General features: G+C 39.9%; 1 protein-coding gene across 1 annotated transcript; it reads right to left on the reverse strand.

Moving 5' to 3' along the window:
- Positions 1–4,270: 4,270 nt before the first annotated feature.
- Mid1ip1 (MID1 interacting protein 1) lies at positions 4,271–6,180 on the reverse strand. Its single transcript, XM_026387566.2, has 2 exons — positions 5,854–6,180; positions 4,271–5,578 (listed from the first exon to the last, which is right to left on the reverse strand). Exon 2 carries the CDS (start codon positions 5,320–5,322, stop codon positions 4,768–4,770), a length of 555 nt encoding a protein of 184 aa, XP_026243351.2. The 5' UTR covers positions 5,323–5,578; positions 5,854–6,180; the 3' UTR covers positions 4,271–4,767.
- Positions 6,181–24,037: the final 17,857 nt, after the last annotated feature.

The raw sequence follows: 24,037 nt of genomic DNA on the forward strand, positions 1-24,037 counted from the left end.
AATGGGAGGAATGTGGGAGGTTGGGAGAAAAGCCATGGAATCCTCATTAGTTGAACCGGGAAGAGACTAAAGCTTGAGCTTCTTATTGCCTTTCTGCTGGCTTTACACCCTTTGTTCATCTTGAAAGCCAAGGAGGCAGGACAGAACAAATGGGACTCCTACTGTCCATTCTGCCTCCTTACCTTCCTACTCCTAAGGCCTTGCCACTCTCCATGGAAAAATGGGTCCTCAAAGCTGACAGCTTATGTCCCTACTTCTAGACCATACTCTGGGTATGTGAACTCCCAGGGTTCCCTGTCTAAATGGCCATTGGAAGAAACAAACCCAAGCCAGTCACCAAGACCTTCATAGGCAACTGGCTTGGGTTTGTTTTTTCCAATGGTTGATGAGCTAGTGGGGTGTGCATCCCCCCACCTGAGGCTTGGCAGGGAGCTATGGAAGGGGCTTAGATATGGACGCCAGGCTTTCCATAAGTTTGCATGCAAAGGCCCTCTGCAGTGCAAAATGGAGTGTAGGAAGGACAGAGTGAGGGACTTCTACAGTGGGACCTACAAGGCAGGAGCCACGGATGTTGAGTCAAAGGATGGTACTGGCTTCCAGATACAGAAACTATTATTGGTAGCAGACTACCACAACTATTGTACCTAACAGAAAGCTCTACACAGCTCTAAATGAACTAGAGGCCAAGTCAAGTGTTTTGAGTAACTAAAGAACAAACTTTAAATTCCCTTGAGTTATTTAAAAAGATGGACATCACCTTAAAAGAAAAAAATAATATTTTTCTGCTTAAATTATCTTGCTAATTAAAGCAATTTATCCTTGGTTAGAAGTTTTTAAACTTTAAAAGGACTAGTATTTAATTTTAAAAGACCAATCCAATATCCAACACGTTTAAAGTCTCCAAAACTTTCCAAACAACCTTTTTTTATTAGTTGGGGACAAAAAATTAACCTCCAAAATTTTAAAGAAAGCACTCCTTCTGGCATTACTTTATCCAAAACTCTTTAAAATAAATCACACGAGAACAAAATGATTGGTAAAAATGTGCTAGATGCCCCATAAAAATGATAAATGCTTTGTTGGGGTTTTTTGTTGGTTTGGGAGGGATTGAATCCAGGGGTTCTATCACTGAACTACATCCTCAGCCCTTTATCTTTTTTGAGTCAGGGTCTCCCTAAATTGCCCAGGCTGGCCTGTAACTTGCGATCCTCCTGACTCAACCTCCTTATAGCTGGGATTACAGGTGTGTACAGGAATTTGCACCCAGTAAGTGCCTTGCTTTTTTTTTTTTTAAGATATATGGTATAAGGTTTGAACTCTAAGTCTACTGGAACTATGTCCAATGTGCAAACATCTGAGAACCACTGGCAATGTAAAACAAAGGAGAAACAGAGTAAAAAGGAAGAAACAGAAGGACAGAGAGACAGAAAGAGACAATATTTCCCAAATGATTTTTTTCAGCAACTAAAAGTAAGGGGAAAATACTGAGGAACACATAAATGACAGTATCATTCTTTTTTTCTTTTTTTAAAATCAGAAATATTAAGTTAGTTTTCAGACTAGTCCAAAGAATAAGAATCCCATGCCATACTCTCCAACAAATTAGCTTCGGAGAAGCTAAGTTAGCCCAAACCACTAAGTAATGTTGTACTAGCATAAAAGGTGAAAATCCTGAAGCCAGCAAAGCAGAAAGCTGTTTTTCAGACACAAATCCAGGTTTTCTCAAAGGCTGCAGTGTTGAGGTTTTGATGTAGAAAATTCTTCTTAAATGTTAACAATGTTTGGAGGGTAATCAACTCCAATGTGAGCTGTCCCTTTCTGTCCAGTTCATCTATCCATGTCTTCCCTTCAGTCATAAAAGTACATGGACAGGGGCACTGTGGGATAGCTTTTCTCTCCCAAGGCTCTATAGGAGGTGCTTCATAATGTAAGCAAATATCCAAAGACCTTCTGAAGAGATGAAAGTCACTTATGACTTTACCTCAGAAATTGAGCAAACTTGTAAATAGCTTGAGAAGTTTTACCAGGTGAGTTTTATTGAGATGTGTCCTGTTTTTATTTCATAAACTGAGCTTCAATAAAATGCTCAGTGGAATAGTACTTAATGGGCCTGGGAAACCTTATTGGTTCATAAAAAATCCAATGCTATTTAGCAGTAAACATCATTAGTCCTCAGTTAGAATCACTATTTATATATAAATACACACTTACATGCAGCAGTGTTTTCAAAAATAAAGTTCATAATTGATACACCATTATTTAATTTTGCTAGCTGTATCTACTTTTCTGTATTCTGTATACCATCGGAATATTCTAAAAACAAATTGCTTCTAACAAATAGCACATAAAGTTCTTGCCTTCGCTATGACTGTTCAGTTTTAATTGGGACTCCCTCTCATGTCTTGGAGAAAATAGTTTAATAATAGTTTAATGCATGTAATTGAAATTTTACTTTTTAAAACACACATCCTGTCCAAAACCTCGTATTTTCAGGGGAGGAAATGGACATATGAACCAATATATGAAGAAAGAAACCTGTAAGGTATTTCAGCAATGCCTGAGGAAACTTAAGTATGAAACTATCTCTATACATATTCCATTTCATTTAATTCTCACTGCAACTCCAAAAAGTAGGCATTTAAATTATTATGTCTGACTTCAAATGTAGCAACAGGTTATGAAAGTTGAATACACAAAACTAATAAGTAGTAACAAGAGGATTTATACACACAATTTTCTGGCTCCAAAGTCTTTGTGTTTCTTTCTACCATGTGGCCTTGTAGTTTCTTCTTTGAATTTTTTGTTTGTACTTTCAAGGGAACACAAGAGGCTATACACCTTACTTAGGGTGTTACCCAGATTATCTTCATATATTAACCATTAACTTTCTCTGGCAACTGGCAGGCACCCCTGTCTTGAGACCTCCCCGTTTTTTTTTCACTGCTGCTAAAAGCTGATAATAGACTTCAGCTGTGCCTGCCTTCAATGCACACAATATGCTTTTTCCTAAACTGTACAATTATATCATTTTAAATTCAAGCCCTATTTGTTTCAAGAATGTCTCATGACTTCCAAGATTGAAAACTGAAGTTGACCTGACATTTATCCCCTCAACACAAATAATGAAATAAACAAAATGCAGAGTGCTGCTTCACCTGTCCCACCATTCCCATAGGGCATCTTAAAAATATTCCTAAGGGCCCTACAGCAGGCTTGAGCAGATATGCTACCTTTGGTTGCAGACTTGGGGTCACTAAAAAACTAGAAGCAGAGCTAGGCACGCAGATCAACAAAGCTTAGCACTGTTGGGAACTACTGAAAAGGGGCATTGCTTATGTTTTAATACACATAACTACCTACTAAGGTCAACATAAAACACTTGTAAATAAAAACCTGCTAGGGGTGCACACTAGGATCAATTGGTGTTTCTTTGTACATTTTCTTTTGTCCATAGTAAAATTTCAGACTTTAAAGTTTTTAAACCACTCCAGCTGGTGCTGAGAATCTTAAAAATTCAAAATGGTGATTAAGCACTCCAATAAGCTGGCCAAGTTGGTTGAAAGATACATGTACCTTCCCAAAAACTTTGAATATTTGACTTTTTGTTGAGATGTATGATCCTATTTGGGTACTGAATTGGCAATATAGCTTGGAAGTAAATCTTGTCAGTTGCTACTTTCCAAACAGAACTAAATACTTGCAGAGATGAGTATCCACCACTCTGAAATACCAGAGAAAATAAAATTTACTTTTTGCTATAAAATATTTTTATTTAACGACTAAGCCACTCACTGGCAGAAGAAAAATCAACACACACTCGTCCAGTTTAGTTAACACATTTGCTTTTTCTTTAATTTTTTTAGAATATAGTCTACATCTGGATTAAAAAAAAAGTTTTAAATAAACTTAAAACATATAACAACTATGGAACCCTTCATCATTCTATGTACAACACGGATAGAATGTCAGTTGGTTCCATTTCGGATACATCCACTTTCTCATGTTATTAATTTCACTGGCTGAGAGGCAAGCTTCATACAAGCTTGTGCACTGCCAGTTTACACACACTGGGGTGGGGGTGGGGTGTCGTGAAAGGGATGGGGTGGGGTGCCACAGGACTACTTACTGTACAGTGTAACAGAAAATCATTAATAAAGTAGTACCGGTTACCAACAGTGCAGTTTGTGCGCTTATCACAATGGAATCGCTTAAGTTTCAGAGCAAGGAGGGGATTTGAAATACTTAAGACAGGGCCACTGTTACAAAAAGAAATAGTGCAAACAGGAAAACTGATGCAATCCTAGCAACGCCAGGGCCTCCACCGGCTCAACAGCAGGGCGGGAGGGAGTTTGCGCGCCCCGCCTTCCCCGGCACCCAGCTCCGGGTTGCGTTCCCAAGTGTGGCAACCCAGCACCGCGCCCTGGCATGGCTCCTTCTCAGGCCTTTTTCCTCCGGAAAGAACAGAAAAGAAACCCCAGGAAAGGCACAGGCTGAATGTGGGGCGTCAGCCCAGTCCCATTCCCACCAACGTAGAAGGCAGGCCCCCTCCTGGGGGGTCCTTGAGCCCCTCTCCAGCCACCAATTTCTTCTCTGCTCCCCAAGGGGGCCTTCACCTCACATAGCCCCACCAACCCCCTGCACATACACAGCCCAACTTTGCCGTCTGCCCTTCGTGCCCCACAACCAGGAAGAAAACAGCTTTTAAGGAAAGAGAGAGGGTGAGAGATGGGGACCGAGTGGGTGCTGGACTGCTGCAGGCGCCCCGCCTCAGTGGCCCCAATTGCCGAAGCCGATCTCTTGCTTATATCTGTTGGTAAGGATGTTGGCTTTGCGGGTGAGTTTGGAAAGAACAGTGTGCAGACCGCGCAGGTGGTAGTGGAACTGCTGCTCCAGGTCTTCCTCACCGGTGTCCGCGCTCTCCAAGTGGCTCAGGTCCACCAGGATGTCCTTGGACTTCCAGGCGGTGCTCTCCTCGCTCCCTGACTGAGAGGGCGGCGGCTGGTGCAGGACTCCCCACTCGATGTCGTTGCGGATGGACTTGAGCAGCACATAGTGGCTGTACATGTCCCGGGAGGGCGCGAAAAAGCTGCCCTTGGCGCTGCCCGGGCTGGGGGTCGGGGTCGTGCGATCCTCCAGGCAGCTGCCACTGCTGCCTACCTCCACGCCGACGTCGTTGTCTAGCCCGGGCTCCGCCAGGGGCACGTCGCGCAGCAGGCTGGGCACCATCACCGTCTGGTCCATGTTGTTCACGGCACCGATGAAACGGTTCATGGCGTTGAAGAGCGAGTGCTTCTGGTTATAGGTGTCGCAGATTTGCATCATGGTGGCCGCGCGGGAGTCGAAATGCAAGGGTACAGGGATGGCCGGCCCGGTCAAGGGGGTGCCCGCCTTCAAGCACTCTCTGAGGCCCGCGCAGGGAGAACGGCTATAGCTGGCGAGGCGGGATTCCCACCTCCTCCTCCGCCCTCTCCAACTCTCGTCTTTCTCGCAGCCCGGCCCTGCTTGAGGCGCGTTTTCTCCTAGCTTTGGCGTCCGGAAGCTCTTGATGGCGGTGGGTGGTCGATGGGTCGAGCCTTGCCTGATTGGGAGACAGGGACGAAAGAACAGGAAGATTATTCACCCTGTTAGCGCGCTCAGAGCCCCTGCCCGCGCGCTCCTCCCTCTCTGGCAACTGCTAGCCCGGGACGGCGCCAGGGTGGCTCCCTGCGACCAGATGGTCCCACCTCGTCACCTGCTAGTTGAGGGTCACGGAGAGAAGGGATCTACCCCTCTCCCCAGCTTCTCCCTCCGAAAAACCTAAGCTCAAGCATCCGCGCTGGCCGGGGCAGCGATGGGGCGAGGGCAACCACCCACCTTCTCTTGTGCCTCGAGATCCCCCGCTCCTTAGCAGCTCAGTGTTTTTTCTGCGGGCAGCTGCTGCCCAAGGGCGCTGCTTCGGTCAGTGGCAGGACTGTGACTGAGGGTGGTGGCCGATGCGTCAGCCCCCTACCCATCCCAGGTGCCCAATTTATAGTCCAGGAAAGGTGTCGGCGTCGTCCTGAGCCACCCCCGGTGTCTCCTCCTCCTGCCTCCCCCAGCAGCGCCCAGATAAAAGGCCCCAGCCGGGATGACCGCGAGTAACACTCGCCCGGCCCTTTCTACAGTGGGGGCGGGGCGCGCCTGGCCAGCTCCGCCTCTCGCCTGATACCCCAGCTGAGGGAGGGCGCCCGGGCAGGGCAGGGCAAGGCAAGGCAGGGCCAAGCGGGATGGAGCAGCGGCGCCCCGCCAACACCAAGCCCAGGGCAAGCCGGCTGGGGGAGGGCCAGGACAGACCCGAAAGTGCCCGAGTCACGACCGTCGGGAGGCCGGGCTGGTGTGCCGTTGCTGGGCGGGCCTGGCGCGCGCTTGCCGGGTGGGATGACCGGAATGCACGTGTCCGGGTTGCAAAGTGAGCCCTCAACCCCAAATCTGGAGTGATGGCAGCCTGGAAATTGATGCCTCAGTTTATTATTAGCCACCGGGGAAGTGGGACCCGCAGCTGCCCCAACTACATCCTGGGATTCTTATGTAAGAAGGGTGGCTGGACATGCCGGGTGCACGTGGACGAGCAATGCTCCCGCCATGGTCAGCTGCTGGGGGAGGGGAGGTCAGAGGCTTTTGCCTCTCCTGGCAGGGTCTTTCCCAATCTTTCCTATAACAACTGCTGCCAGGAATGAAGAGCAGTCTACTTTTTTCGAGAGTAGAACATGGCAATGGAGAAAAATGATGTTGGAAAGACCATCGGGGCCCATGTAACCTTTTGGCTGCCCAAAGCTAGTTAGGCCTGGTGTTGGTTGTCTCTGATTTAACAGAAAAGTGGAGATGTGGCCAATAATTTTTTGAGAGCATGTGTGTAACATAAGTCTTTCAAAAGAGTTCTTAAGCACATGGTCACTTAACAGGGCATAAGCTATGTACCAAATCCCTTGATGTAACTTTTAAGAGCCTTTCACCTTAAATTTCACTTTGGGGACTTCCAAACCATAACCCATTTTTGTTGTCCCATCTCACACCCTTGCCAAGTCCCTTACTCACCAGTCTTTTACAGTCCTACAGATAATCATGACTGAAGCTTCTAACTTTAAATCCCTTGCCCCTAAAATCTTGGAGGGAGGGGTCCTTAGTACAGTATTTTTCCAACAGGACCCAAAGTATCAAAAACAAGTATGTAATAGAAGGGTTTCTTTATCTTCCTCTTTCTTTCACTTTAAAGACCTATACTTAAATGACTTATACATAAGTATTTTCCATGACAAACCATTTTCCTAATTGTATTCTGAATAAAAGATGACTTGGTGCAAACAGAATGAAAGTCTGGAATCCAGTCTGGGAGACCCCCCCCTCCTTCTCAACCTAGTAGCTCTAGATCATTCTAATCTGTAAAACTGAGACGTTACTTGCTTGTCGACCTATTTTGAGATGGATGGAAAGAAGCGTTATATAAAATTTAAAAAGTATTAAAATAATCTCACCCTTCCTTTTTGCATACATGGGGACTTAGAAACTTTCCAGCCTGTTTCCTTGTCAATAAAACTGGAGTTTCTCCCACGGACTGTACCAAGGATTTTGGTTAAGTAAAAGAATGGATGTAAAAATCATTATGTAAATTGAAAAGTACTTTACAAAGATTAATTGTACTTAGTATGGACCTCATAACGTAACGCTGTTTATTCCTTACAAAATGTGGAAATGGGCCATGAGCCACAGATCCTCTACCCCTCCCCCTCCCGCCCCCCCCCCCAGTGCTTAGGCAGCACTAAAGTATAAAATAGCTCAGGATGGTTTTAAAACCTTATGCCCAGAGACAGAAAGATCATGCGTTATAAGAGGAAAACTCGAGAAAAACAAATATCCAATTTCAGTAGTTGATCTCATAAATTAAAACGTCCTTTATTCCTCTTCCCAAACCCTCTTGATATTTTAAGTTAGGAATGCGTCCGCTTGAAAACTCAGCACTCAGATTTATTAAATGCTGTAATCCTGTCCTCGTTTTCTCTTCTACCCAGTTCCAATACAGTGTGATTAGTAACTGACGAAAACGGAAAACCAAATGCTCTAGCAAAAGGATCCCATCCAGAGAAAAAAGTCCAGCTTGAGAGAAACCCCCTAACTCCTTCCTTTTGCCCTCCACCCTTTCCTTGATCCGCTTCCTTCCTTCTGTCTGATCTGGATCTCCCAGTTTCTTGACTCCCGGCCACTGTTCTTGCACACTTCTTAAACCCTATTAGAGAAAGATGGCTCATGCACCTGCCTGAAAAACTTCCCAAACCGGGCCACCCAGCTCCCTCGGGCCCACGCAACAACTCACACCCACCGGGGTAACTCCGGAACGAAAAGGTCCTCGGGCCAGAGCTCCCGGCCCTTGGAATCACCCCACCGCCACCCCTCTGGCTTTGGCCAATCAGAACACGTCAGAGAGTGTTATGCAAATGAACCTTTGCAACCCAGCCAGTCAGAAGCCACGGACCCCTCCCCCGCCAGAGTCCTCTTTCACCCCAGCCCCGCCGCGTGGGCGGCCGCGTCCCTGGTAACCGCCCTGCAGCCACCCACCCCCGCCCCGCCTGCAAGGCTGTAAAAAAATAAAAACGGTTCCCTGGGGTAACCTGGGAGCCAAGCGGGATAGACCGGGCCCTTCAGAAAGCGGACAGCCTCTCTGGTTGCTCCAGATACATTCCCTATTGTGATCTGGAAGTACTGGAGGTGTTTAGCAATCTTCCCAGGACTCTTCTTGCCTCCAGAAAACAGGAGAAAGTCATCCTTTGAACAAATAACTTTTGTGTACTCAAGGCAAAGGGCCTGGGTCCCTTACTTTCTAAACAAAATCCAAATCTCCACTAAAAGTCTGGTTTTAGAGCTCAGTGGTTGAATATTTGCCTAGCATGCATGAGGTTCTGGGCTCCATCCCCAGCAGAAAAAATAAATACATAAACTTGATCTGAGGTTGTACACCAAGAACATTTCTTGGTGCATAGCTCCAATTCAGGACTTCTTAAATCCTGCTTCTTATTTCTACTCTACCTTCTTACTTCAGGAACCAAGAAATCATGTTTGACTGGCTTATCTCCCAAAAAGCCCACAAATCAACCTTTCTGCTATGTCTTTTGGATAGTTTGAGAAAAGACGGCATTGCAGAGGTGACCAGAAATCCCTAAATAATAATAATAATAATAATAATAATAATAATAATAATAAACAAGAACAAATTGGTGGGAGAAGGCAGAGTAAAAAAATCAGAGGTCTGGCTTAGAGCTGGAGAGAAGGTGGTATTTTAAGGCTAGAAATCAGCATAACCCAAGATACTGGAGACCTTGGATTACTCTGATACAGAAAGAACCACTTCATGAAAAGTGTCTTGGAAATATGACAATCAGACTGTCCTGTTAAAGGCCATATATCCAACCATCCACTTGTCTTGAAATTGCTCACAACATCTCCACCAAGTGGCTGCCCTGACCCACATTCTTTTGTTTTTCATCCTCCAATATTAGTTCTACTGCTTTGGAGTCTTTCAGAAAGCCATGAAGCATTCAATCAGATGTTTGAACGTAGGTATGGCCTTCCTTGAATTCACTATTCTTCAAGTCACTTATCCTGGGTTCATGTAACAATTCTTCACATTCTCCTTGGAGATGGTCATCTGTCTCAGTACCTGTCTTTGGAAGTAGCTCCACTTTGCTTGTGAATATAGCATTTAGAACTCATTCCAAGTGCCAACTTTTCTGGGACAAAATGGAGTGGCAAAGCCATCTGTTTTATTAGTGAATGGTAACTTTTCTAGGTCGTGTTTATTGAGCACAAGTATTTAGACATGGTAAGTCATTTTAACTTCACAACAACCCTGAGAAGACAGTAAGGGTCAAAATGTTGAAGAATCAAAGAAGTAGAATTGGAGCTTGACCCAATTTTCTGATACCAGATCCAATGTTCTTTCCACTACCCAACAGCTAACTATTTCTTACAATGCTGCCTAATATTTGACCAGTTTTAACAGGTACATCGTATGTTGTTATCCACATAGCAAAATTTTGTGCATCCTATTCTTCAGCAGTAGAAATCTTTTTGGACAAATATACAGAACTTTGTATTATCCATTTAAATTTGATCTCATTATATCTGGCCTATTACTGCAGCCTGTTTTCATATTTTGGGTTGTGATTCTGAGCTTTAAGACACTTAGATATTACCTATACACTTGATAAGTATTTTATATATTCATCCAGTTTTGATAATAGTTACCACCAGTGGGCAAAGGGCAAAAGCTGGAGATCAGAGAGTTACTTCAGCTTGATATCAGTCCATTTAGTAGCACCTTCTGGCATATATTGTTTCAGCCAGCTAGGAATCATATTAATTGTACATTCATCCAGTCTGGATGTTTCTTCTTGAGCACAGGACATTATAAGTGACCTTACTAAAGTCCCAAGTTAATGGCCAGTTTTCTTCTTAAGGAGTCAAGAAGGAGGATGTTTTTTTGTCATGTGTGAGAAATCATTGTCACATGATACCCCCCAAAAAGAAGAAATAGCAACACAATATTCTGAGTTAATGTGTGTGTGTGTGGGGGGGGGGGATGAAATTCATTGCTATTGTCCTTATAGGAAACACCATAAAGATTTAGTTGAGAGAAGATAAATAGGATGATGCTTAAACCCAGGAACATTCAGTAGTGAATCTACCAGCTTCAAAAAAGTCCTACCTTCAGATATTGGAATGTCTGAATATGTTGGAGTTGGCATTTTGTCACAATTGTGTGTGTGTGTGTGTGTGTGTGTGTGTGTGTGTGTGTTTAACCTTCCTTAATGACACATTCAATTTGAGGATGGCAGATAGGAAAGGGCATGTCTCATTTCAGAACTTTTTAATTTGGTTGTTCCTGGATTTATTAGAATGCCAGGACCTTCTTGTATCATCACCTTCATAGGAATAATGAGAATGTTCCTCCTTTACTCTATCCTGTTTAAATGTGTCAATTTAGTTAGCTTAACTTGTGAAATTAAATTCAGCATTTATAAGATATGACACTGAGTTAACATAAGGAGAAAAGATATAATTATTGATCCTTCATAAGTTCAAATCCTACCCTCCCACACATATATGCATTTTGTTGTGGCTTCAATGTCATAAATAAAATATTATCCAATGAACAGTTTCTATATCCAAGTCTTTTATAATTTATTCGTTTCACCCTAATAATAAAAGAAACAAGTCCCAGATAAATTTGGAATCCATGAGAATTCACCTATATTATACAAGATTCTACAGAGCATGTAAGCTAATTTCATAATTATGAACAAGAACAGAATAGTATGGCCAACTAAAGCCAAAAAATGATAACACATGAAAGATACATTTGGAAACAAATACAACTCACAAGCCCTTGTAGATTTTGAAGACTGATAAGTCAAGCAAAGATAATAAACCATTGGGAAGCTTTGAAAAAGGAAATTGCTGAGCAGAGGAAACAAATTTTTTGAACCAAAACATCATTAGAAAGCTGATAAATGAACTAGAAACACCAAGGAGCAAAACAGGCATGCCAGAATTAAATTAAGGCAGAGTGAAGGGTTCAGATTACACAAAGACACAAGAATTAAAGGAAATGTTGAATATAGAAGACAAAGAAAATGCAATCTGAGTATAATCCATGTCACTAAAGAAGAGATTTTAACAAGTCAGTTAGAAATATTTAGATGTTATATGGAAAATTTCCCTTGACAAAATGTGTTTATCACTGGGCCCATTCACACCCAGCTATAATCCAAGTGGCTCAGAAGGCTGAGAGAGGAGGATTGTGAGTTCAAAGCCAGCCTCAGCAAAAGTCAGGTGCTAAGCAATTCAGTGAGACCCTGTATCTACATAAAATACAAAATGGGGATGTGGCTCACTGGTCCAGTGCCCCTGAGTTCAATCCCTGGTACCCGACCCCCCACCATTCACACACACACACACACACAAAAAAAAAAAAAAAAAACACTGTGTTTATATGCAAGTGTAGTAGATGCACTTATAAGCAGGTAAAATTATTCAGAACAGTTGAAAACACAGCTAGTTTATTTTCAACTTTAAGAAAGAAGTCTTTACATACCAAGCAGGAAACAACCTCACCAAAAAGATGGTGCAGCGGAGGGGAGAATCAAGGCAGCTTTTTACAAGAACATTCCTTGATAGGAGACAGTGGAGCTGTAAGAAAGAATATGTTATTCCAGAACATTCTAAAACATGAACTCAAAGCTTTTCTTGAAAAATTTATTCAGTGGTAAAATCTTACCACAAAAAAAAAAAAAAATTTAAAAATGAGCCAAAAATTTTAAAAAGTGAGGAATAAAGAAATTCTGATGAAGAGATTCATAGTGGGCTTGAATCCCTTTAAATATAGAAATAAGATTAAATAGTGTGGATACTATGGTCACAGATCAGAATGTAAATATTTAAAACCCCGACAATGAAAAATTAATGTAAGCAACAAAATTGGAAGATGGGGGAATAAATAGTGGCAGACCTAATCAGCTTTTATTACAGCAGATGAATCAATGATGTTTAAAACCAAATTATGCAATTTAAAAAATGAAGACACAACACCTTAATACTTTTCAAAATATTTTTTCTTGACTTAGACGGATTTTTGAAGAACTGATGTATTCTGTAGCAAAGAATTTCTTTTCTAAAGTTTTGTATTTCTTTCAGTACACTTCAGTTAGTACCCAAAATTAGCCAGGTGTGGTGGCACATGCCTGTAATCTCAGGAGGCTGAGGCAGGAAAATTATCTGGTTTGGAATTAAATGGTCTTAGTATTTGAGGCAGATAAAAACATTTGTGAACTCGAGTAGTAGTAAAAAATCAGTAAGTCCTCTAAATTTTGGCTCCTTAGGGAAAAGCCATAGTTCTTGCTCTCTGTCCCTGCCAACTACAATTTAAGAAGGTCACTGTTAGAGATTTCCAAGCTTTGCTCATGGAGAGATGATATTCTTGGAGGTAATTCTATAAAAATGATATTTTTCTATAATCCCTGCTTACTATTGTTTTTATTTTTTTAATTTTTTATTGGTTGTTCACAACATGACAAAGCTCTTGACATATCATATTTCATACATTAGATTCAAGTGGGGTATGACAATCCTCCTACCTTAGCCTCTCAAGCTGCTGGGACTACAGTTATGTGCCACTGTGTCTGGCTTACATGAACTTTTATAAAAGAAACTGTGTATCACTGCATTAACCAATTGCATTGGTAGGAACATCAGATTGTTGGGGTACAGAAAAAAATAAAGAAAATTTCTTCTGTATGTCTGTTATTGCATACTATTGTTTTTAAATGTTCACTGTGAAACAGATTCAAGTTTGGGCCCCTCTAAAATTGAGAACAACTTCCTCATGCTGACAGTAAAGGCTGAAGGGTTCTAACTCCACCCCCTCATGGGTACTAAGGAAACAGAGCAGGAGATCACCACGTGACCGGCCTGTCTACTACAGGCTATCTAAATGGGCACATTCGTATTTCCTGTCTTTGGTCTCATTTTGCTGCCTCTTCTCTTTTTAAAAGCTTTGCTTGCCCTCAGAGATTCTGAAGATGACATTTTTGAAAAGATAACTTTCTTCTATCTTCCTTCAAAGCTGGCTTTGAATAAAACCTATTTTTCCTACCAATTTGACTCCCAATATTTCTGGAGCACCAAGTGATGTGGCCTAACCTCTTTCCCTGGAGAGTATTAGGTCCCCCTTCCCCACTCCATAACAATTGTCCGGTACATTTCTGTATGGATATTCGCCTCTGTTATGCTGATCTATTTTATTTTATTTTATTTATTTTGGTACTGGGGATTGAATCCACAGGGTCTTCACCACTGAGCCACATCCTCAGCCCTTTTTATTTTTTGAGACAGAATCTAAGTTGCTTAGGGCTTTATTAAATTGCTGAGGCTGGCCTTAAACTTGGAATCCTCCTGCTTCAGCCTCCCAAGCCACTGGGATTACAGGTGTGTGCCACCCTGCCTGGCCTGATCTATTTGAAATATATGGAAACCTGTTGTCTACTACCATTTTTGTGAAATCTGTACTTCCAATCCTATAGATAGAACAGATTATATAAGAGGAGTTCTGAATCTCTCTATGCCCTGATCTACAAACTTAACCTGGACAGGGACATATTATTTATGTATATATTCTTTTAACCAGGCTGCAGTGCAAAGATTACCAATTTGGACTGCAAATATTGACTTCAGATCAACATTAGTCCTGGGAAGACCAAAATCCAACTGGAGCACAAGAACAATTTCCTTATTTCCTAAATGATATCACAATTAGTAAAAATTTGGTAGTAAATTTATGGGTACACCTTTAATAGGCATCTTGATCTTTCATAAAATTACCATTTTGTTCCTGGAAAAGTATTTCCATCTTTAAGACACAGAGTGTCTTGTCTAATTTCATTTTGTGCAAAGTAGGTGATTACCTCAGCTGAAAGTATGAAGTGTTTGCAGCATGGAGTTTGTTCAGTAATATTTGTTGTAAATATTTATTTGGAGCTGCATGGTATCCATAGAAATGACCCTTTGCTTTCTACTGGCCGGATTCAAATATCTTTCCAGTCCTGATTTAAAATATTAGCAAATGTAAATGGAAGTGGTGAGGCTATTCACATAGTAATTAGATCTTGGATTTTAGAAAAAAAAAACAACTTTATTTACTTTATCAAAAAGTCTGTTAAGTAAAATTAAAAAAGCAGCATAACCAGATATTAAAGCACATCTTTCTCATTTAGTCTCCTTGTCCACCAGAAAGAGTTATCTAAATCATTGGGTTTTGGATGTAGGATCCAGACTATTTCAAATGGAAGATTCTTGGGAGTCTATGAAATATTAAATTAAGCAATCTGGAGTACAGGCTTGGTGTTCATTCATTCCATTCTATCTCCTTCTGTTTCATCTAATATCTGACTTTGTTATATCCAAGATGAAGCAAGTTGGAATCCATGAAATGACCAGTTCATCTGCTTTCATAAATGTTATTCTTGACCTCATGAAGGGACCAGGCCTTCCATAGGTTCAGTCAAGTACATCACATTTCTTTGTGCCATTTGGGGACTTATTCCAGGGTGGGAAAATAGACTGCTTGTGTTGTTACTAGCTAATGTAATGTTTATTCATATTTTTATTTTTGTCTTTAGTTAACTCTAAGGCATTTACTCGCCTTTCTTCTCACACCCTGTTGTATCCTCCAGACAGAAACAATCTCTCTTTCCTATCTTTCTTCTCCTCGCCTCTTCTCTCTTCTAGAGAGTCAGAAATTGAAATGGGAAAAATGCCTGGTGGGAATATAATCTATTCCCAAGGCCCCAGTGATTCTGGAGTGCTCTATCATTTACTCAAAAAAGCAAGGTGTACTAGGAGGGCACATTTACCTACAAGACACCACATAAGGTGATATAATAAATTAACAAAACAGAAGAAAACTTCACTACAAATTGTAAAGCCAAGGATCAATTCTACAATTATTACTACATTCTTTATAAAGGCCAGAGAAGCAGCTGAGTAAATTCGTTATAATATCAAAATTAGGTTGAAATCAATTTTCCCTAATGGGTATTCTATTTCCTTGAGAGAGTCAGGATGACAAACCACCTAGTGTAACAAAAAAGCAAAAGATCTGGAGTCAGAACTATCCTTGGTCACCCCACCTCCTATAAATATTATCCCTGCCATTTTTAAGCTTGTGATCTCAGACGAATCACCTCCTCTCTGTAAACCTCAGTTTCCTCACCTTGTAGAATTTATGAAAGCATTAAAAATGAAGTGTACACCTTGGAGAATATCAGGAACATGATAGTAAATATGAATGTGTTGTGTGGCTTTTTCACTGTGTATTGTATTTGTATGTGTCTTGAGGTTATATATGGGAATTGTGATTGAAAATAAATACTTTTTTGTAGTTCATCTGTATTTCCTAGTGTAAAACATTGCTTGGGATCTTAAACTTTATCCAACTTGAAAATTTTGGAGCTATGTCATATATTGTCATCTTCTTTCTTTTTTAAAAATATTTTTAGTTGTAGATGGACACATACTTTTATTTATTTATTTTTGTGTGGTGCTGAGGATCAAACCCAGTGCCTCACACATGCTAGGCAAGTGCTCTGCCACTGAGCCCCAGCCCCAGCCCCTTTTCTTCTTTCTTGCCAAGCCTCTTGCTGTGCTTTTCATGTCAGCACATATTCATAAACAATCCACAAATTCCTAATTATGCATAAGGCAAATATTCATACCAGTTATCATTTGAATCTCTGAAACTATGTAGGCTGAAAAAATGGTATTTGAAGAACAAGTCATTTAGAAAGAACTCATAAATTGGAGAAGAAGTCAACATGAAGATATCTGAGGAAAGAGCAGGCCAAACAGAGAAAGTGGCCTGTGCAAAGGCCCTGAAGCACAAACATGTTCAGATTGGGAAAGAGGTTTCATGTGTCTGGAGCAGAAAAAATGAAGAAGGGTGCTTAGGAGATGAGGTCATAGAAGCAATGAAGTCAGATCATGTAGAGATGTGTAAACTATTTTAAAGACAAATTTTACGGAGGAAAGAGATTTCATTGGAGTATTTTGAGCTAAGGCGTAACATTTGATTTGCATTATAAAGAAGCCCTGTGTTGTTCTCTGGGCTGAGAACAGACTTTAGAAAAGTAAAGGTAGAAATTACATAGGCAATAATCCACGAGAGAAGTGAAAGTGGTTTAGGCAAAAGTGGCAGCAGTGACAAGTGGTTGTGTTTGTGTATATTTTGAAAGTTGAGCAAATCAAAGTTGCTGACATTTTATGTTGAGGTGAGAAAAGGAAGAGAATCAAGAAAGCCAAACAATTGAAAATAGAAAAGAGAGGGGATTCTGAGATGCAAAGGACTGATAGCATATAGCATGTTTGAGAAGGATCAAGAATTCACTTTATATTTTTTCACATTTTTTCTTGGTGCATTATATTTGTACATATTGATAGAATTAATGTTACATATTCATATGTGCACACGATATAACAATGTAATTTGACCAATTTCACTCCCCAGCACTTCCCCCTCCCTGCTTCCACCTCTTGATCCCTTTCCTCTCCTGATCTCCCTTTTATTGTATTATTGTATTGTATTGTATTGGAGTGCATTTTTATATAATTATAAAGACATGGAATAGAACTTATTCTAATTACAACCCATCTTATGAATGTACAGTCAAGCCCCAAAATTCAATGGTCGAACGTTCTCTCTGATATGCAAATGCTAATCCACAATAAGGTGGGGGTTGAGGAAGAATAGCAGTTCATTGCATTAGACAAAGGGAGATGAAGGGAAGGGAGGGAGGATAGCAATAGAAAAGAATGAATGGGACATAATAATTCATTTTTAACACGTTAATTTTGAGTTATCTGTTAGACATCAAGAAGGGTTTTTTCAGGAGGCTGAAGCAGAAGAGTTCAAAGCCAGCCTCAGAAACTTAGCGAGGCCCTAAGCAACTCAGTGATACCCTGTCTCTAAATAAAATATATAAAACAAGGGCTGGGGATGGGGCTCAGAGGTTAAGAGCCCCTGGGTGCAATCCCCAACATCTCCCCCCAAAATAGTAAAAAGAAAATAGGTGATGGTGAAATATTGGAGTCTGCATCATAGTATTTCTTTTAAAGTGTTGCCCCAAATTTTAGTTCCCAAAAGAATGTAATGGACCTAAAAAGGATTTCAGTATAAAAATACACCAGCAACCAGGAACACGCCTAATCTCCTTACCAGCCCCTCTGTCTCTCTGGTATCAACCTCCCTGCACCCTCAGCACCTCCCATTTATTCCAGTGCCAGTGCTCCTCAGAAATTGCTCTTGCTGTTGTTACTAATCACTGTTCCTGTTGCAAATCCACTCTTGAGTTCTCATAATGCTTGACACTCAGGGCTGGGGATGTGGCTCAAGTGGTAGCGCGCTCGCCTGGCATGCGTGCGGCCCGGGTTCAATCCTCAGCACCACATACCAACAAAGATGTTGTGTCCGCCGAGAACTAAAAAAAAAAAATAAATAAATATTAAAATTCTCTCTCTCTTAAAAAAAAATGCTTGACACTCTCAGCATTTGACAAGGTTGATCACCTCTACATTGAAAGGGGCTCTTTTCTTTATGTATCCCCACTCCCTTCCAGTTTTCCTCCTTTCTCCCCCTCAGTCTCCTTTGCTAGACCCTAAGGACTCTCTCTTGCACACTGTTCTCTTTTTACGTTTTACTTTTGCCTTAGGCAATCTCATCCACTGCTGGTGTCAAATATTATCTATGTGTGGTTGACTCAAAAATATGTCACTGACACAGCCACATCAATATTTATAGCAGCTCAATTCACAATAACTAAGCTATGGAACCAACGTAGGTGCCCTTCAACAGATGAATGGATAAAGAAAACGTGGTCTATATACACAATGGAATATTACTCAGTCATAAAGAAGAATGAAATGATGACATTTGCCCCATAAATGGATGCAGCCAGAGATAATCATTTTAAATGAAATAAGCCAATCTCTAAAAACCAAAGGCCAATGTTCTCTTTGATATGCAGATGCTGACTCACAATAGGTCGGGGGATGGGTCAAGAGAATAGAAGTTTATTGGATTTGAGGGGAGAGATGAGAGAAGGAAGGGGGAATGGGAATAGGAAAGATAGTAGAACAAATAAGACATAACTTTCCTATATTTACATATGAATACATGACCAGGGTATTCCACATCATGTTCAACCACAATAATGGGAAATTATACTCCAAGTATGTATAATATGTCAAAATACACTATACTCTCACGTATATCTAAGCAGAACAAATTTAAAAATTAAGAAAAAATATGTGTCACTAGCCAAAACCCCTCACTTTCACCTTAGCCTCTGGTCTATGGATTCTGCTACTCGTCCACTTCTCCATATTGATGCTTCCCAGATAGGACACACTTAACACATCCCAAACTATACTTTCAAGAAACCTGCTCCCTTTCAATATCACTTTCTCTTGATACTTTCACCACCAAGCCCCAAATTTGGAAATCATCCTGGACACATCTCTCTCCTTCATTCTTCACATCTAATTAGTCATGAGGTCCTAAGCCAATTTGAAATTTGGCACCTTCAACTCCTTTGCCTTAGCCTGGTGTCCTCTTCTTGTTTTCTGTATGGCTAGCTTGTTCTTGTCTCTAATCATTCTAAGACAAATCCCCATTAGTGTTACTGCCGATCCCATTATCCTGTTGATATCCCTCATAGTATTAATCACAGTCAGTAATTATCTTTATTAATTTGTGTATTTGCTTATTGGCTTTCCCCAAATAGAATATAAGAAGATAGGCTTCTTGTCTGTTTTGCTAATTGCTATATACCCAACACCTAGTGCAGGCTCTGATACATGAAGCCCTTCTTAAATATTGGCTGGATGAATGAGTTAAGTTTTTCTCAGTTAAGTGTAATTTGATTCTGATAAGCAAATATGTCCTATAATATACTGACAGGGTTTGGGTTCTTGTTTTTTTTTTTTGTGTGTGTGTGGTGGTTTTTTTTGGTCTTATTTTCTTTTTGTTTGTTTGTTTAATTTTTTTCTTGTTTGCAGTACTGGGAACTGAACCCAGCAGTGCTCTGCCACTGAGATACATTTTTTTTTTCATTTTGAGACAGGGTCTCATTAAGTTGCTGAGGCTGGCTTCAAACTTGCAATCCTCCTGCCTCAGCCTCCAAAGTTACTGGGATAGGTCACAGGTGTGTGTCATTGCACCCAATTACTAACAGGTTTTTAAATTAAGAATGATTTAAATCAAATGCCTTGATAGTAACTACTGAGGTGATTTCATGGGTTTTCTCCTTTTACCAGTAAGTATGGCAAATTTGATTAATAGACTCCCTAGTATTAGACCATTCTTATATTTCTACACAAAACATTATTCAGTTGTTGGGTTTCATTCTTTCAATGTGTGTTGATGGATTCTATTTATAAAACCAATATGAGGGCCTGTGGATGTGGCTCAAGTGGTAGCGTGCTCGCCTGGCATGCGTGCGGCCCGGGTTCGATCCTCAGCACCACATACCAACAAAGATGTTGTGTCCTCCGAGAACTAAAAAATAAATATTAAAAATTCTCTCTCTCTCTCTCTCTCTCTCTCTCTCTCTCTCTCTCTCTCTCTCTCTCTCTCTTTAAAAAAACAATATGATACAAAAAAGGGCTGGGGATGTGGCTCAGTAGTTAAGTGCCCCCAGGTTCAATCCCCAGTACCAAAAAAAGGAAAAAGTTGGGGCACTGGAAGTCTGCAAGCTCTATTTTCCAGACACCATGGCCAGCCAGCTACCTGTCAAGTCTGGTAATAGGAGGAACTAGAGGGAAATTAGAATGTAAGCTGAGGGAAGATGGACTTTCTTTGCATTTTCTGTTGTTGCTGTCAGATTGCCCTAGCAGCAATGGTTCCCTCCAGAAGCAGAAGTGTTTCCAGCCTGCAGCTTCTTCTGGTCCCATCCTCATGCTGTCTTCTAACAGCAATATGACAGCCTTCCTCAGAAGTCCTTATGCTCAGAGTACCAGCTCTGAGCATAAGGACCCAGCAGCAGGTAGGTAGGGAACCTCTTCAAAAGTCTGAGAATCAATTTCTCAAGGCCTCTCTTCTGAGATCTTAGACTTGAGTAATGCCAGCCTCTTCTTTCTTGTCCCCCCACCCTAAGGATGGTAGCTTCTTATAGCTATTATGCTCATATGACCTCAATTCTCCCTTTTAGTTCTTTCATCCCTCCAGTGTCTTCATAATTATTTCACCATATTAAAATCTCTCTATTACAAGACTGAGGTGGTTTCCATTTTCTTAGAAGGATACTTACTGACATCACCACCTTGATTATTAGCACATTTGGGTTTCTATTTTATGGTAGTGGGATTGAGCTCAGAGCCCCATCCCCAGCCCTATTTTGAATTTTATTTAGAGACAGGGTCTCACTGAGTTGCTTAGGGCCTCACTAAGTTGCTAAAGCTGGCTTTGAACTCACCATCCTCCTGCTTCAGCCTACTGAGCTGCTGGGATTATGGGTGTGTGCCACAGCACACAGTTTGGGTTCTTAAAATATAAGTCAATTTCCATAGTTTTTATATTTGGGGGGAAATATCCGTTTTGTCCAGAGTTGTGCCAAATATTTTCTTCTAGTTCACTCAAGTTCATATTCCTGAGATGATAATCCTAATTTTATATGTAGATTCTTGCATTTGTTTTTATATCCTTCATATTTTTCTTGTTTAGGCTATCTTATTTTTTGATTTTTTTTCTGAAGAAACACTTCTCTTGAATTTATTTGTGATTTCTGCCATTTTTCTAACTTACTGTATTTTTATCTATTTTGTGAATTCATCCTCTGCTTTCTCTGCTGTTTTTGGTGTTCTTTTATTTTTTAAATATCTTAGGTTGGTTATTACTTTATTTGTTCTCATCTCTCCTACTTAGTCACAAAAGTGTTTAAGGATATGACCTTTCTTCCAGTTACTGCTTTAGTTGTTTTTAATCATTCTTCACTAGATATTCTGTTTGTGGCTGTTGTATCTTCTTTGGCCAAAAGAGTTGTTCCAGAGTTTTAAAAGTTTTATAAATTAGTCCTCCCTTATCCCTGATGGAGTTTTCCAAATTTTCAGCTTACTGCCCTCGGTCAACGGTTATGCAAAAATATTAAATGGAAAATTCCATAAATAAACAATTCACAAGCTTTAAATTGCAGGCTGGTTATGAGTAGCCTGATGAAATCTTGAACTATCCTGCTCCATCCTACCTAGGATGTGAATCATCCCTTTGATCAGTGTTTCCATATTGTAATAACCCACATGTTGATCACTTAGTAGTCATCTTGGTTATCAGGTCAACTGTTGTAGTATTGCAGTGCTTGTATTCAAGTAATGATCATTTTACTTAACAATGGCCCCCAAATTCAATAGTAACAATGTTGGCAATTTTATTATAATATATTGTTATAGTTTTCCATTTTTATTAGTTATTTTTGTTATTTCTTATTGTGCCTAATTTATATATTAAACTTTATTATAGACATGTACATATAAGAAAAACTTAGTGTATGTAGAGTTTCGTATTATCTGAGGTTTCAGGCATCCACTGGGGTCTTGGAACATATCCTGCATAGATATCAGGTGTTATTTTATTGTGTATCATAATCCTATTGGATTATTGTGTATTTTGTGGTGTTTTGAAATTAAAGACATAGTATTTTTATTATTTTATGAATACATAAAAACAAGATGTATTTCCTATTTTCAGAGTATAGATTTCTTAGTCAATTGAGGTTGCTGTAACAAATTATCACCACCCAGATGACTTACACAACAAACTATTTCTCATGGTTCTGGAGGCTGGAAAGTCTAAGATCAAGATGCCAATACTATTGGGTTCTTTCTAGTTTGCAAATGGCTCTCTTGCTGCACCTCACATGTGCAGAGAGAAAAAGCTTTCTTGTGTATTCTTATAAGGGCACTAATCCCATCATGAGACCTATACATTCATGACTTAATTAAACTCAAGGCTCCATCTCCAAATACAATTACTTTAGAGATTAGAATTTCAACATATGAGTTGGCAGGGACAAAGACTCAGTTCATAGCAATAGAGTTCAATATATGTCTATTCATTCAATTATCTTAATTATGTGATTCAAATCCTCTATAATATTCTTAGATTTCAATGATGGTGATAGGTAGGAAGTTGGTGGTATACTCCATCTGCCTTAGAGCAGACAACTGTTCATCACTTTAGAGCACTTTATCAGTTTCTCACTGTAGCTGTTCATTTTTGGTTGTTAATTAATGTATTTTGATTATGTATTATTTGATGAATAAATGTTAGTTCTCTATTTGAGTTGTACCTTTTATCATAAAAAATTCATTCTCTTCACCATTTTGATGTTTTCTTAACTCAACCTTAGCAGCTATTTATTTTGATGATTTATTCTTTCACTTTGGTTCAACTTGTCTTAAATGTTTTTGACCATTTTTCTAATTTAAATCTCCATATAGCAATTTTTTTTTTGCTGTAATTGTATTTGGTCATCTCCCATATTCCCTGGGTATTTGAATTCCTTTTTTTTTTTTTTTTGGTTGGCTTTTGTCATCAGGTGATTTTTTCCCAAAAAGTACTTGTGGATACAATAGTCTCTGAGTTTTTCTGTATGTTTTTAAACATCTTTCTGGTTATAAAATATCTGGACAATAGCTAGACAGACTATAATATTATTAGGTCACTTTTTCCCCTCAGAGGTCTGGATACATTATAATTTTCCCAGTTGAATGATACTGTGGAGAAGCCTGAATTTCACCTGGTTTGTTCTAGCTTTGTTTTATGGATGCCCATAAGATTCAATGTACTCACAAAAGTCTAGGAACGTCAGAAGTATATGTGTATTTACCAGGGTAAATCAACTTTTTCTCTGAATTCAGTATGTTTTTTCAATCCATAGGTTTGTGTCTTACCTCCTTTCAATAAAGATTCCTTTAATTTTATCACTGAATAGTTTTTGTCCTTTAGATTTCTTTATTCTTTTATTTTGTCTCTCTTCCATAGCTGTCATTTCCTCCTTATACACTTTCATTTATTTTCCCTTTTTCAATTCATATTGTTCATTTTCAGGCCTGTTTAGTTGTTATTTGTTTTTAATATTGGCAATATCTATTGTATGCTTTGCCTTTCAAATCTGCCACTTTTTTTTAACAACATGAATTACTGTCTTTTTGGTGGAGAATGTATAACATTTGATAAAATTATGTTGTAAGCACACAGATTGCCATATTATTTTCTGTAGTTTTCTATAGACATTGTTTTTTTCTTTAAAAATATCACAGACTTAAAATTTTATTAACATATTTTATGTATATTATTTTTTAAATCTTTTTAATTCTAATTTGTTATATATGACAGCAGAATGCATTACAATTCATATTTCACATATAGAGCACAAATTTTCATATCTCTGGTTGTACACAAAGTAGAGTCACATCATTCATGTCT

Source organism: Urocitellus parryii, chromosome X (assembly GCF_045843805.1).
Source record: "Urocitellus parryii isolate mUroPar1 chromosome X, mUroPar1.hap1, whole genome shotgun sequence".
Taxonomy (NCBI): domain Eukaryota; kingdom Metazoa; phylum Chordata; class Mammalia; order Rodentia; family Sciuridae; genus Urocitellus; species Urocitellus parryii.